Source organism: Salmo trutta, chromosome 34 (genome assembly GCF_901001165.1).
Source record: "Salmo trutta chromosome 34, fSalTru1.1, whole genome shotgun sequence".
NCBI lineage: Eukaryota > Metazoa > Chordata > Actinopteri > Salmoniformes > Salmonidae > Salmo > Salmo trutta.
The window spans coordinates 33,972,473-33,986,342 of record NC_042990.1 but is presented as its reverse complement, the minus strand read 5'-3'; the positions used below and the strand labels follow the sequence as shown (position 1 = coordinate 33,986,342).

General features: G+C 44.0%; 1 protein-coding gene across 15 annotated transcripts in view; it reads right to left on the bottom strand.

The window, feature by feature from the left end:
• The window catches only part of LOC115174064 (focal adhesion kinase 1-like), a 230,923-nt gene that overhangs the window by 6,392 nt on the left and 210,661 nt on the right, over positions 1–13,870 (bottom strand). For 14 of the 15 annotated variants that reach the window (XM_029732721.1, XM_029732722.1, XM_029732718.1 and 11 more), the window contains 3 exons: positions 8,237–8,299; positions 7,321–7,360; positions 7,056–7,159 (listed from right to left, as the gene is read on the bottom strand). In XM_029732721.1, coding sequence (XP_029588581.1) covers positions 7,056–7,159; positions 7,321–7,360; positions 8,237–8,299 — 207 coding nt within the window. The remainder of the gene's footprint in view (positions 1–7,055; positions 7,160–7,320; positions 7,361–8,236; positions 8,300–13,870) is intronic. The other variant, XM_029732711.1, reaches the window with a different exon arrangement.

Below are 13,870 nucleotides of genomic sequence, written 5' to 3'. Positions count from 1 at the left end.
TATGGTATTCTATTGTATCTGGAGGTATTGTATGGTAATGTATGGTATTCTATTGTATCTGGGGGTATTGTATGGTAATGTATGGTATTCTATTGTATCTGGAGATATTGTATGGTAATGTATGGTATGTTATTGTATTTGGAGGTAATGTATGGTAATGTATGGTATTCTATTGTATCTGGAGGTAATGTATGGTATTCTATTGTATTTGGAGGTATTGTATGATAATGTATGGTATGGTATTCTATTGTATTTGGAGGTATTGTATGATAATGTATGGTATGGTATTCTATTGTATTTGGAGGTATTGTATGATAATGTATGGTATGGTATTCTATTGTATCTGGAGGTATTGTATGATAATGTATGGTATGATATTCTATTGTATCTGGAGGTATTGTATGATAATGTATGGTACATGGCTTTAACTGTTGAGATCAAAGGAAGATGGGAAGGGAGCTTTGGACTGGACTTGGCTGGGTTCTATCTTGTTAGGAACCACTACTTTCCTTGAGCACTTCTATCCTCCACTGTATTAAAAGCCTTAGAGTTTTAACAGGGTTTTATTTTCAGAGCTAGAAGAAGAGAGGCCTCTCTAAGGGTCTCCCTTCAAACTGCCTGCCTAGAAAGTTACGAGAGGGAAAAAACACACTCTTCGAAAACAGTCTTCATTTCACTGGCTCCTTTCTAAATGGACAGTTGTTGGCGTTGCATAACTAGGGCCCAAAATAAAGCCCAGAAAGTGTGGTTTTCCCTGGGGCTTTTTCTGGGCCGGCTTGTCGGCATCTGTATGGAGCCTGTGTAGGGGTGGATGATGGGTTGACCCTGGCTGTGTAGGGGTGGACGGTGGGGTCAGGGTGGGATGACCCTGGCTGTGTAGGGGTGGACGGTGGGGTCAGGGTGGGATGACCCTGGCTGTGTAAGGGTAGACGGTGGGGTCAGGGTGGGATGACCCTGGCTGTGTATGGGTGGACGGTGGGGTCAGGGTGGGATGACCCTGGCTGTGTAGGGGTGGACGGTGGGGTCAGGGTGGGATGACCCTGGCTGTGTAGGGGTGGACGGTGGGGTCAGGGTGGGATGACCCTGGCTGTGTAGGGGTGGACGGTGGGATGACAAGGCTGTGTAGGGGTAGATGGTGGAGTCAGGGTGGGATGACCCTGGCTGTGTAGGGGTGGACGGTGGAGTCAGGGTGGATGGTGGAGTCAGGGTGGATGGTGGAGTCAGGGTGGATGGTGGGGTCAGGGTGGATGGTGGAGTGAGGGTGGATGGTGGAGTGAAGGTGGATGGTGGAGTCAGGGTGGATGGTGGAGTCAGGGTGGATGGTGGGGTCAGGGTGGATGGTGGGGTCAGGGTGGATGGTGGAGTGAGGGTGGATGGTGGAGTGAGGGTGGATGGTGGGGTCAGGGTGGATGGTGGGGTCAGGGTGGATTTTGGGGTCAGGGTGGATGGTGGAGTCAGGGTGGATGGTGGAGTCAGGGTGGATGGTGGAGTCAGGGTGGATGGTGGGGTCAGGTGGATGGTGGGGTCAGGGTGGGATGACCCTGGCTGTGTAGGGGTGGATGGTGGAGTCAGGGTGGATGGTGGGGTCAGGGTGGATGGTGGGGTCAGGGTGGATGGTGGGATGATTTCCATCTAGTCCCCAACCCCCCCCCTGTCCTCCCTGCAGCCAAACAACTGCTTTTCCCAGGGAGGAAGTGGAGCGTATCCAATAGCTTTCATTTATTACTTTAGTTCCACATGAGCTGAGAATGATGGAAGCTGTTTTTTTCCTGACAGTCATTGTAGATTCTATATTTCTATGGACAAGCATGATGCCTGGTATTTACTGTATGTCTACTTCATTGTGTTCTAAATGCAGACACACCTACTTATTCAAGGTTTTTTTAAAACATTTTTTTAAACTATTTTCTACATTGTAAAATAATAGTGAAGACATCAAAAATATGAAATAACACATATGGAATCATGTAGTAACCAAAAAAAGTGTTAAACAAATCAAAATATATTTTATATTTGAGATTCTTCAAATTAGCCACCCTTTGACTTGATGACAGCTTTGCACACTCTTGGCATTCTCTCCACCAGTTTCATGAGGTATTCACCTGGAATGCATTTCAATTAACAGGTGTGCCTTGTTAATTTGTGGAATTTCTTTCCTTCTTAATGCGTTTGAGCCAGTCAGTTGTGTTATGACAAGGTAGGGGGGTATACAGAAGATAGCCCTATTTGGTAAAAAGACAAAGTCCACATTGTGGCAATAACAGCTCAAATAAGCAAAGAGAAACGACAGTCCATCCTTACTTTAAGACATGAAGGTCAGTCAATCCGTAAAATTTCAAGAACTTTCAACATTTCTGCAAGTGCAGTCGCAAAAACCATCAAGCACTATGATGAAACTGGCTCTCATGAGGACAGCCACAGGAAAGGTAGAGGATAAGTTCATTAGAGTTACCAGCCTCAGAAATTGAAACCCAAATAAATGCTTCTCAGAGTTCAAGTAACAGACAAATCTCAACATCAACTGTTCAGAGGAGACTGCGTGAATCAGGCCTTTATGGTCGAATCGCTGCAAAGAAACCACTACTAAAGGACACCAATAAGAAGAAAAGACTTGCTTGGGCCAAGAAACACGAGCAATGGACATTAGACCGGTGGAAATCTGTCCTTTGGTCTGCTGAGTACAAATGTGAGATTTTTGGTTCCAACAGCCTTGTCTTTGTGAGATGCGGTGTGGGTGAACGGATGATCTCCGCAAGTGTATTTCCTACCATGAAGCATGGAGGAGGAGGTGTTATGGTGTGGGGGTGCTTTGCTGGTGACACTGTCTGGGATTTATTTAGAATTCAAGGCACACTTAACCAGCATGGCTACCACAGCATTCTGCAATGATACACCATCCCATCTGCTTTGAGCTTGGTGGAACTATTATTTGTTTTTCAACAGGACAATGACCCAACACACCTCCAGGCTGTATAAGGGTTATTTGACCAAGAAGGAGAGTGATGGAGTGCTGCATCAGATGACCTGGCCTCCACACTCACCCGACCTCAACCCAATTGAGATGGTTTGGGATGGGTTGGAACGCAGATTGAAGGAAAAGCAGCCAACATGTGCTCAGAATATGTGGGAACGCCTTCAAGACTGTTGGAAAAGCATTCCAGGTGAAGCTGGTTGAGAGAATGCCAAGAGTGTGCAAAGCTGTCATCAAGGCAAAGGGTGGCTACTTTGAAGAATCTCAAATATAAAAGACTTTTTCATTTGTTTAACACTTGTTTGGTTACTACATGATTTCATGTGTTATTTCATAGTTTTGATGTCTTCACTATTATTCTACAATGTAGAAAATAGTTTAAAAAATTAAGAAAAACCTGTGAATGAGTAGGTGTGTCCAAACTTTTGACTGGTACTGTTTGTATGTGTGACCTCTGTAAGTATGTATATCTATCCACATGTGTGTCTTCAGTGTGTATATCTATCCACATGTGTATTCAGTGTGAATATCTACATCTGTCTGAGTACTTTGGGTTGGACTAGCCTTGCTCTGTACTGTCTGAGGCTTGGCTGAGAGAGAGGGAGGGAGAGAGCTGATCTAGGAGCCCCGTTCTGTTGACTAGCAGCAACTTTAACCGCCTGGGCTCTTGGTGAAGCAGGGGAAATACTGACATGTTTTCAGAGCTTTTCCTGTCCAGATCCCCATCTGCTCTGAATCTGGCTATAGGTTAGAGTTCTCACCGCTCCTGAATAAACTGGGAGGACGTATTTACGTCAGAACTTAAACGGAACTGGTGATAGTCCGGTAAGAAATAGAAAGCATGCTTGAAACGGCAGCAGTAACCCATAGCAACCAAAAGCACATGCATTGTCTCCATGTTAAAGTACTGGTCTCTTTCTCATACAACATTATAGTGATACTTCCGTAACTACCCTGAGGATGAGGGTTCAGGCTCAAGAGCTTTTCCTGACCACTAACCTGACCGGGAGAAACTCTGGGCCCTGCTACTCCTAGACCATGTGACCTGACCGGAAGAAACTCTGGGCCCTGCTACTCCTAGAGCATGTGACCTGACCGAGAGAAACTCTGGGCCCTGCTACTCCTAGACCATGTGACCTGACCAGGAGAAACTCTGGGCCCTGCTACACCAAGAACATGTGACTTCACCAGGAGAAACTCTGGGCCCTGCTATTCCTAGTGTAGTTCTAGGTATGAGTCATGTACCTGGTCCCAGATCTATTTGTGCCGTCTTGACCACTGACCTGATCAGGTTCAGGTTCATCTGCCTCACCTAAAGCCCATTCTTGTGGGAAGCTGCTATAGACCACCAAGTGCTAACAGTCAGTATCTGGATAATATGTGTAAAATGCTTGATAATGTATGTGATATCAACAGAGAAGTATATTTTCTGGGTGATTTAAATATTGACTGGCTCTCATCAAGCTGCCCACTCCAGAAAAAACTGTAACCAGTGCCTGCAACAAACAGCACAGGAATGAAATCATCAACATGTATTGATCACATTCATTGACTCAGATGGCTCATTCATCACAAAACCCACTGATATTGCCAACTACTTTAATGATTTTTTCATTGGCAAGATAAGCAAAGTTAGGCATGACATGCCAGCAACAAACGCTGACACTACACATCCAAGTATATCTGACCAAAATATAAAAAAGAAGAATTGTACTTTTGAATTCCGTAAAGTCAGTGTGGAAGAGGTGAAACAATTATTGTTGTCTATCAACAATGACAAGCCACCGGGGTCTGACAATCTGGATGGAAAATTACTGAGGATAATAGCGGACAATATTGCCACATCTTCAATTTAAGTCAACAAAAACGTGTATGTCCTCAGGCCTGGAAGGAAGCTAAAGTCATTCCGCAACCCAAGAATAGTAAAGCTCCCTTTACTGGCTCAAATAGCCGACCAATCAGCCTGTTACCAACACTTAGTAAACTTCTGGAAAAAATGGTGTTTGACCAGATACAATGCTATTTCACAGTAAACAAATTGACAACAGACTTTCAGCACACTTATAGGGAAGGACACTCAACAAGCACAGCATAAACACAAATGACTGATGATTGGCTGAGAGAAATTGATGATAAAATGATTGTGGGGGCTGTCTTGTTAGAGTTCAGTGCAGCTTCTGACATTATCAATCATAGTCTGCTGCTGGAAAAATGTATGTGTTATGGCTTCACACCCACTGCTATAATGTGTCTAACTAACTCTGACTTTTTTTTTCTTCTATAAGTTGTCTAACTAACAGAACACAGAGGGTGTTCTTTAATGGAAGCCTCTCAAACATAATCCAGGTAGAATCAGGAATTCTCCAGGGTAGCTGTTTAGGCCCCTTACTTTTTTCAATCTTTACTAACGAGATGCGTAAAGCCAGTGTGTCTATGTATGCGGATGACTCAACACTATACATGTCAGCTACTACAGCAACACTTAACTTGACTGCAACACTTAACAAAGAGCTGCAGTTAGTTTCGGAATGGTTAGCAAGGAATAAGTTAGTCCTAAATATTTCCAAAACTAGAAGCAATGTATTTGGGACAAATCATTCACTAAACCTTAACCCTCAACTACATCTCATAATGAATCATGTGGAAATTGACCTTGTTGAGGTGACTAAACTGCTTGGGTTGTAAACTGTCATGGTCAAAACATATTGATACAACAGTAGCTAAGATGGGGAGAAGTCTATCCATAATTAAACGCTGCTCTGCCTTCTTCACAACACTATCAACAGGGCAGGCCCTACATGCCTTAGTTTTGTCGCACCTGGACTACTGTTCAGTAGTGCGGTCAGGTGCCAGAAAGAGGGATTTGGGAAAATTGCAGTTGGCTCAGACTAGAGAAGCACATCTGGCCCTTAAAAGTACACGGAGAGATAGCATTAATGACATGCATGTTAATCTCTCATGGCTCAAAGTGGAAGAGCGATTGACTTCATCACTACTTGTTTTTGTAAGAGGTGTTGACATGCTGAATGTACTGAGCTGTCTGTTTAAAATACTAGCACACAGCTCAGACACCCATGCATACCCCACAAGACATGCCCCAGGGGTCTCTTCACAGTCCCCAAGTCCAGAACAGACTATGGGAGGCGCACAGTACTACATAGAGTCATGACTACATGGAACTCTATTCCACATCAGGTAACTGATGCAAGCAGTAGAATCAGATTGAAAAACAAGTAAAAATACACCTTATGGAACAGCGGGGACTGTGAAGAGACACACACAAAGGTACAGACACAAGCATATGCACACATTGTGATATTGTTGTATGATGGAATTAAACATTTTGTATTGTAGATATGTAGTGGTGTAATGTTATATGATGTACTGTTTTATCTTTTATTTTATATGTAATGTAAATGATTTAATATGTTTGAACCCCAGGAAGAGTATCTGCTGCCTTGGCAGGAACTAATGGGGATCCATAATAAACCCCAGGAAGAGTATCTGCTGCCTTGGCAGGAACTAATGGGGATCCATACTAAATACAAATAGCACAAACAAATGTAGGACCACGCTCAACCAAGCTGTGATGGTGACCCTGGAGTAGGACATTAAGACAGTGTTGTCTTGGTGCTGTGTTGCTGTGATGGTGACCCTGGAGTAAGACATTAAGACAGTGTTGTCTTGGTGCTGTGTTGGTGACCCTGGAGTAAGACAGTGTTGTCTTGGTGCTGTGTTGGTGACCCTGGAGTAAGACAGTGTTGTCTTGGTGCTGTGTTGGTGACCCTGGAGTAAGACAGTGTTGTCTTGGTGCTGTGATGGTGACCCTGGAGTAAGACATTAAGACAGTGTTGTCTTGGTACTGTGTTGGTGACCCTGGAGTAAGACATTAAGACAGTGTTGTCTTGGTGCTGTGTTGCTGTGATGGTGACCCTGGAGTAAGACATTAAGACAGTGTTGTCTTGGTGCTGTGATGGTGACCCTGGAGTAAGACATTTAGACAGTGTTGTCTTGGTGCTGTGATGGTCACCCCGGAGTAAGATATTAAGACAGTGTTGTCTTGGTGCTGTGAGTGTTTCTGTACCTTGACCCCCTCGTTGTAGCTGTCTACAGGGTTGAGGCTGGCCAGACTGCCCAGGTGGCTGGGGGCTCCAGGACGAGGAGGCTTCTTAGGAGGGGCCACATGCTCTGAGAGGAGAGAGAGAGGAGAGTTAATGTATGTGTGTGTGGGGGGGGGGGGGGGGGTCTAAAAGAGAGAAAGATACATGAATATCAGAACACACAGAGTAGATAGACTCATGTTGCCATTCCAGTATGTGGAGTGACATATGTCCTGAGGACTGTCTTACCTGGTTTCCCCAGTCCCACTGGTTGGTATACGTTTCCTGTCTGAGGGGAAACATAGAAACACAAACAAATGATTAGAAAGGCACACTGGCACTTTTCTGTCTGTCTGTCTGGCTGACTGTGCTTTTCCAACAGCACTCTGGATTAGGGCTTCCCATGGGCCCAGTGTGTTTCAGTGTTGTTGTGGGTACCCTGTGGCTAACAGCACAACATATCTCAGACCCTCAGAGACAAGCAGACAGCTACATTTCTCCAGCTCCTCCTCAAAACCCTCTTCTCTCTTGATTTGAACACACTATGGTGTTTTCTTCTCCCCTCTGCATTCTGATGTTTCCTCTTCTCAGAGCAGAGACCCACTCAGCCCAGTTTTGTTCTGTAATTACTGTGTGAATGGGTCTGGTTGGTTTGTGGGTGTTCTATAGCTGACGCCTGTTTTTAAAGATTATCCAGCAGCAGAGAGAGAGAGAGAGATGATGGCATGAGAAACTGTTGCCACAGTTCAGTTCCCACCCTCCCTAGTCCCAATATGTCGTCCTAGTGGGACTGGGCTGGTTCAGAGTGTCCAGCTAGAACAGGGCTGTTCAGTATCGGTCCAGGAGGCCCGAAACACTTCTGGTTATCTCTCCTTCTAACAAGGGACTAATTCAGACCTGGAATACCAGGTGAGTGCTGGGACTACCAGGTAGAAAAAAAGAACAGACGTGTTTGGGACCTCCGGGACCAGGACTGAACATCCCTAAGGTAGTATATGTGTATATTACTGAGGCCAGCGCTATAAAATTCAGACAAAATGTCTGTTGTAAAAATGATTGAAATGGAAAAACGTAATAAATACATTGGTTTATTGAAAAACAATATTTCCTGCTCCGTCCCTCTGGGGTATGAACCTAAACAAACGGTGGGTCATGGGAAACTCACCGGCCCCTGGAGACTGCAGTCCTCCCGGTCAATGCTGCCCCGTGAGTTCCTGGATTCTGGCTTCTGACGAGAACACATAGCAGAGGGTCAGAGAACTTTCTAGCTACATCTGACCACCTCATAACCACAACCTCAAAGATTAAAACCTCATCACTAAAACAAATGTTACAGTAGTCTTGAAATAGAATACTATAGAGTCTGTTTCTTACAACATAAGATGAAATGACTGCCGATTTCTCACTCGTGTTTAATTCCATGAGAGCATAGAACTCACAATTCTGTTTGAAACGGGTCTGTTCTTTTATCTTTCTGTGTTAACCCTCATTCCCTGCTACCAACAAACAATACCAAATCAACCAATCATCCATCCAGTACAATCTAAAATATATTTCTGCCACCCTGACTGACCACAAAGATATGCAAACACAGACAGTTCAGTGAGATAACTATTTGCACAGAAGGAATCCTCAGAGCTTCAGGAGCACCTTGTTGAGAGTTAAACATATTTCCAGGTATCCAAGTACCAGCAGTACAAATCCACACAGAAAGCCACCAAAACAACCACCACCCCTTCCCAGCCATGATCTGTACCGGTTTTCCAAAGCAGGACTTGAAAAGGTGCATCCTCTGAGCTCTGTGAAAAGCAGTGGTCCCATCGGCAGAGTGAGACAACCAACAGTCTGACGTTTCTGCTGCTGGAGGAGGAAGGCTTAAACGTGCCTGACGGATTCATGCAGAGACTGATCCCACAGCAGACTCCTTTTGCTCTGTGGCAGACCTCCTTCTCTCTCTCTCTCTCTCTCTCTCTCTCCCTCCTTCCCTCTCTCCCTCCCTCCTTTACTTTCTCCCAGTTGATGATCTCAACCCTTATTTGTGTACAGGAATACATAATCATATGAAACCAAATATTTCACACAAATCACATGAATAAAGATAGTGAATGTATAAATGCGACAGTGGCTAAGGTATACAAAGCAAGACCACGTCAGTGTTGTCGGTTCCGTTGCCAGATCTGCCTAAAGGATCGTTCTAATTCTGAGAACAGCATGAACACTGACTGAGATTTCCACCCATCTTCACCACATTATCTGGCGGCCAAATGAAACCGGCAGCATTAATGATTGCTCTCCTTCTGAACCCTGGCTGGCCAGGGCTGTGGATAAACAGACGCAGACCAAAATATTTTCCACAGGAAAGCCTTCTGGGAGGGAGAGGGATCATGAAGGGGTGAGGAGGGACTGTTATCACAGAGGCTGGCTGCTCAAATACCAGAACTGTTAAAGATCCCTTCAAATCCAGTCTCGAAAACTCTTAAGTCCTATGCAATTGTCTTGTTGGACGCGGCAACACCACAAACATTTTCAAGTGCCACAAATTGTATCCTTTATCAATGTATTATTTCCACGAAGGTAATTTTCAATATATTGCTCAAACAATGTAGATGGCCTATTCTGGACATGGATCATATGATTGTATGAGTATTAAATATGAAATATAAAGCCAACAGCAACTAGGTAGCACTACTGTCATCTTCAACCATCATATAGTTCATATCATCAGTCTAGCTCTCCAGAGAGTCTAGCCCTCCAGAGAGTCTAGCCCTCCAGAGAGTCTAGCTCCCCAGAGAGTCTAGCTCCCCAGAGAGTCTAGCTCCCCAGAGAGTCTAGCTCTCCAGAGAGTCTAGCTCCCCAGAGAGTCTAGCTCCCCAGAGAGTCTAGCTCCCCAGAGAGTCTAGCTCCCCAGAGAGTCTAGCTCCCCAGAGAGTCTAGCTCCCCAGAGAGTCTAGCTCTCCAGAGAGTCTAGCTCCCCAGAGAGTCTAGCTCCCCAGAGAGTCTAGCTCTCCAGAGAGTCTAGCTCCCCAGAGAGTCTAGCTCCCCAGAGAGTCTAGCTCCCCAGAGAGTCTAGCTCTCCAGAGAGTCTAGCTCTCCAGAGAAAAGAGAAGGGTTCTAGAATGCTGGCTGATCCCTGATTTTCCCTCAGGAGATGAGTTTGTGGTCACAGTTCGGGTCTCTCTGACACATTCACACTCAGACACACACCACCCACGCACCTTTACAGCTTTGTTTTTCAAATGGATCCCCTTTTCTCTCCATATCAAAAGGCTAGGGAGAACATCACTCTTCCCACCTTATTTCACTGAATGAAAACAACAATGATCTGGATCTCCTCCAGCATAGAAAAACAACCCCAGGAGGGGGACGGGCTAAAGATTGAGCTAGTAGAGAAAACACTAGTGTGCGTGACACTGTAATCCAATCCAGATGTTTACCCCAACTAAACAGTCAGCAGCATACTACTGATATGATGGTTCTGGGAGAGACTGACTGGATAACAGTTCATTGAATAAAATAAAAGCAAACCCAAGTGTATTTACTATGACTGTGAACAGTGGTTGTCTCCACCCAGCTATCTTAAGATGAATGCACTAACTGTGAACAGTGGTTGTCTCCACCCAGCTATCTTAAGATGAATGCACTAACTGTGAACAGTGGTTGTCTCCACCCAGCTATCTTAAGATGAATGCACTAACTGTGATCTGTGGTTGTCTCCACCCAGCTATCTTAAGATGAATGCACTAACTGATCAGTGATTGTCTCCACCCAGCTATCTTAAGATGAATGCACTAACTGTGAACAGTGGTTGTCTCCACCCAGCTATCTTAAGATGAATGCACTAACTGTGAACAGTGGTTGTCTCCACCCAGCTATCTTAAGATGAATGCACTAACTGATCTGTGGTTGTCTCCACCCAGCTATCTTAAGATGAATGCACTGACTGTGAACAGTGGTTGTCTCCACCCAGCTATCTTAAGATGAATGCACTAACTGATCTGTGGTTGTCTCCACCCAGCTATCTTAAGATGAATGCACTAACTGTGAACAGTGGTTGTCTCCACCCAGCTATCTTAAGATGAATGCACTAAATGTAAGTTGCTCTGGATAATACTCAATTGATCTCTTCGTTTAATTAAGGGACATTTAACAAAGTTAAGGTTCTAACATGCCATGTTCTACTCTGTCTCCTGTATTCCTGACCCTGCGTTGGCTCTACAACATTTCTCCTCAATATTTATTCCTCTGGCAGATGAACACGCCCCTTTGAAACAATTCATAGCGCTGAAAGAAAACCAAAGGTTAGATCTATCTGTCATCCAGATGAGAACTGAGGCCTGGGTCAAAGCAAGGAAAACTGACTCTGTAGTGGACTGGCAATATTTCAGACAAACTGGGAAACAGATGTACTATCTTGATTAAGAAAGATAAATCAAAAATACTTTTTAAGCTCTATCTTTGACCGCTGGTGATCCTTCATTTTTGAAAACAGTAAATGCACGGAAGCGTACAAATTCCTCTTCTTCCCTGCCTAAGCAAGTTCTGTCTGAATCTGGCATCATAAATGAGAAGAATGGGATAAGTGATGCTTTTAATCCTTTTATCATCTCGGCAGGGTTTTTATTTGAGAGGAACTGTGGTTTAATTGACCCTGGTCAGTCAATCGAATCCTCTTCCCTCCGCCCGCCTCTAGCTGACTTGACAGTTAACCCGTCAACTTCTAGTGAATCTTTGTTTTCATTCCAACAATTTACTATGATGTGATGTGTTACCTTGCTTAAGATTGATGTAAAAAAAACAACCACTGGGGCTGATATGCTTGATCCATTTCTGCTGCAGCTCTCTGCCCCCCTGCCTGCTGAATCATTGTACTCCTGCCCCCCTCAAATTGGCCTAGACCAGGCTGCATGTAACTGCTTTAAAATTACTTTACAGATTGAACTCTATGTGTATCTACTGATGGTGTTAAATCAGGTTTTCTGGACACAACGAAAGGTGTCCCGCAGGGGTCAATTTTGGGTTCTGTAGCTTTTACTGTTAACATTAACAATATTGACTTGTAACCTGCACTTGTATTCCGATGACACTGTTGTCTATGCTATGGCCCACACGGTTGACCAGGCTCTATTTGAACTACAATCTGTCTTCATTAAATTACAGAAAAACCTTATTGACTTGAAATTAGTATTGACTGCAGGTAAAACTAAGTATATATTGTTCTTTAGAGTGCAAAAATAACTGATGATTTATTTTATTTTTATTATGTATTTTGGATGGTGTCCATATTGATCATGTCCCTGCTCACAAATATCTGAGCATCTGGATAGATTAATATCTGTCTTTTAAAAAGCATATTGATTAGGGCTCCTGAGTGGCGCAGCGGGATAAGGCACTGCATCTCAGTGCAAGGGCGTCACTGTAGTCGCTGGTTCGAATCCAGGCTGCATCACTGGCCATGATTGGGAGTCCCATGGGGCGGCGCACAATTGGCCCAATGTCGTCCGGGTTTGGCCGGGGTAGGCCGCCATTGTAAATGAGAATTTGTTCTTAACTGATTTGCCTAGTTAAATAAAGGTAACATAAAAAATGTAATAAATAAATAATAGTTAGTTACGAAGCTGAGAATAAAAATGGTCTTCCTCTATAGAAATAGGGCCTGTCCCTTGCTAAATAGAAAGCAGATTATTCAGTCGACATTCCCATTGGTCCTAGACTACGGCGACATCATCTATATGAACGCAGCTGCCACTTCATTAAAGCCGTTAGATGCAGTTCTCTACCAGAAAGTTGTTTGGCCCTTTTTGATGTCATGTATAAAGCCCTTTTACAAAAACTCCCACCGTACCTAACATCATTACTAAACTGTAGACTTATGAGTTACCAGCCCACGGTCTCAGGGATTGCTAACTTTTGAAATCCCTTGTCTCTACTGAATTAGGTGAATCCATTTTTAGTTTCTTGTACCTTATTTCTGGAAAAATCTTCTAAATGTTCATAAATGTGATGTTCTGGTGTCACTAGGTCAATTCAGAAAGCTGATTGAGGATCTTATTACTGATGAATGTGTTTGATTTTTATGACCGTGTTTTTCTTTCTGTTTGCATTTTGCATTTATATTGATGTGTGTATTTCATGTAATTTCTGTAATTCAGGGCTCATCTGACATTAAATCTTACGTAGAGAGAGTATGTCTCTCAGTCACAAGAATCAAGTGATTGACAACGAGGGTGTAGACTGAGGTAGAGAGCATATGTTTCTATTTAGCAGGAGTTAGTGAGGTACAAACAGAGGATGAAAGGTGGTGTTACTAATACACATCCTAATTGGGGATCCAAATAACCAAAGGTGAGATTGCGAGTGTATTAGCTGGTGTTTTAGCATGATAGCGAGAGGGAGCCAGTGTGGGGTAAAAGATGAAGTAGCCAGATGGTACTGGGTGTATAAGGTCGATAAGAGGCTGTTACCAGGAAGATCTCCTTCTGCTCCAGCCAGCGCTGGTCCTCAACCTCTCTCTCTCCCCCTTTCTCTCAGGACGGTGTGCGTGTGTGTCAGTAGGTGGTGAATAAGGGTCTGTTAAGGTGTCTCCATACATAGCTTTGTTTTACTCCTAGCAGAACTCAGCTAGGCGGAGTGAACGTCTGTGCTCGCTCGCATACTTAAAATACAGTCCTTTGAAAAACTAGAAAAAAGCGGCAATGTAACCTTTTGTCCCTTTTGAGACAAGTACCGCTTCCTCAAAATAGTCAGAATTAATCTAACACAACTCAAGAAATCTCTCCTTAATTTTGACATTTTTGTAGAG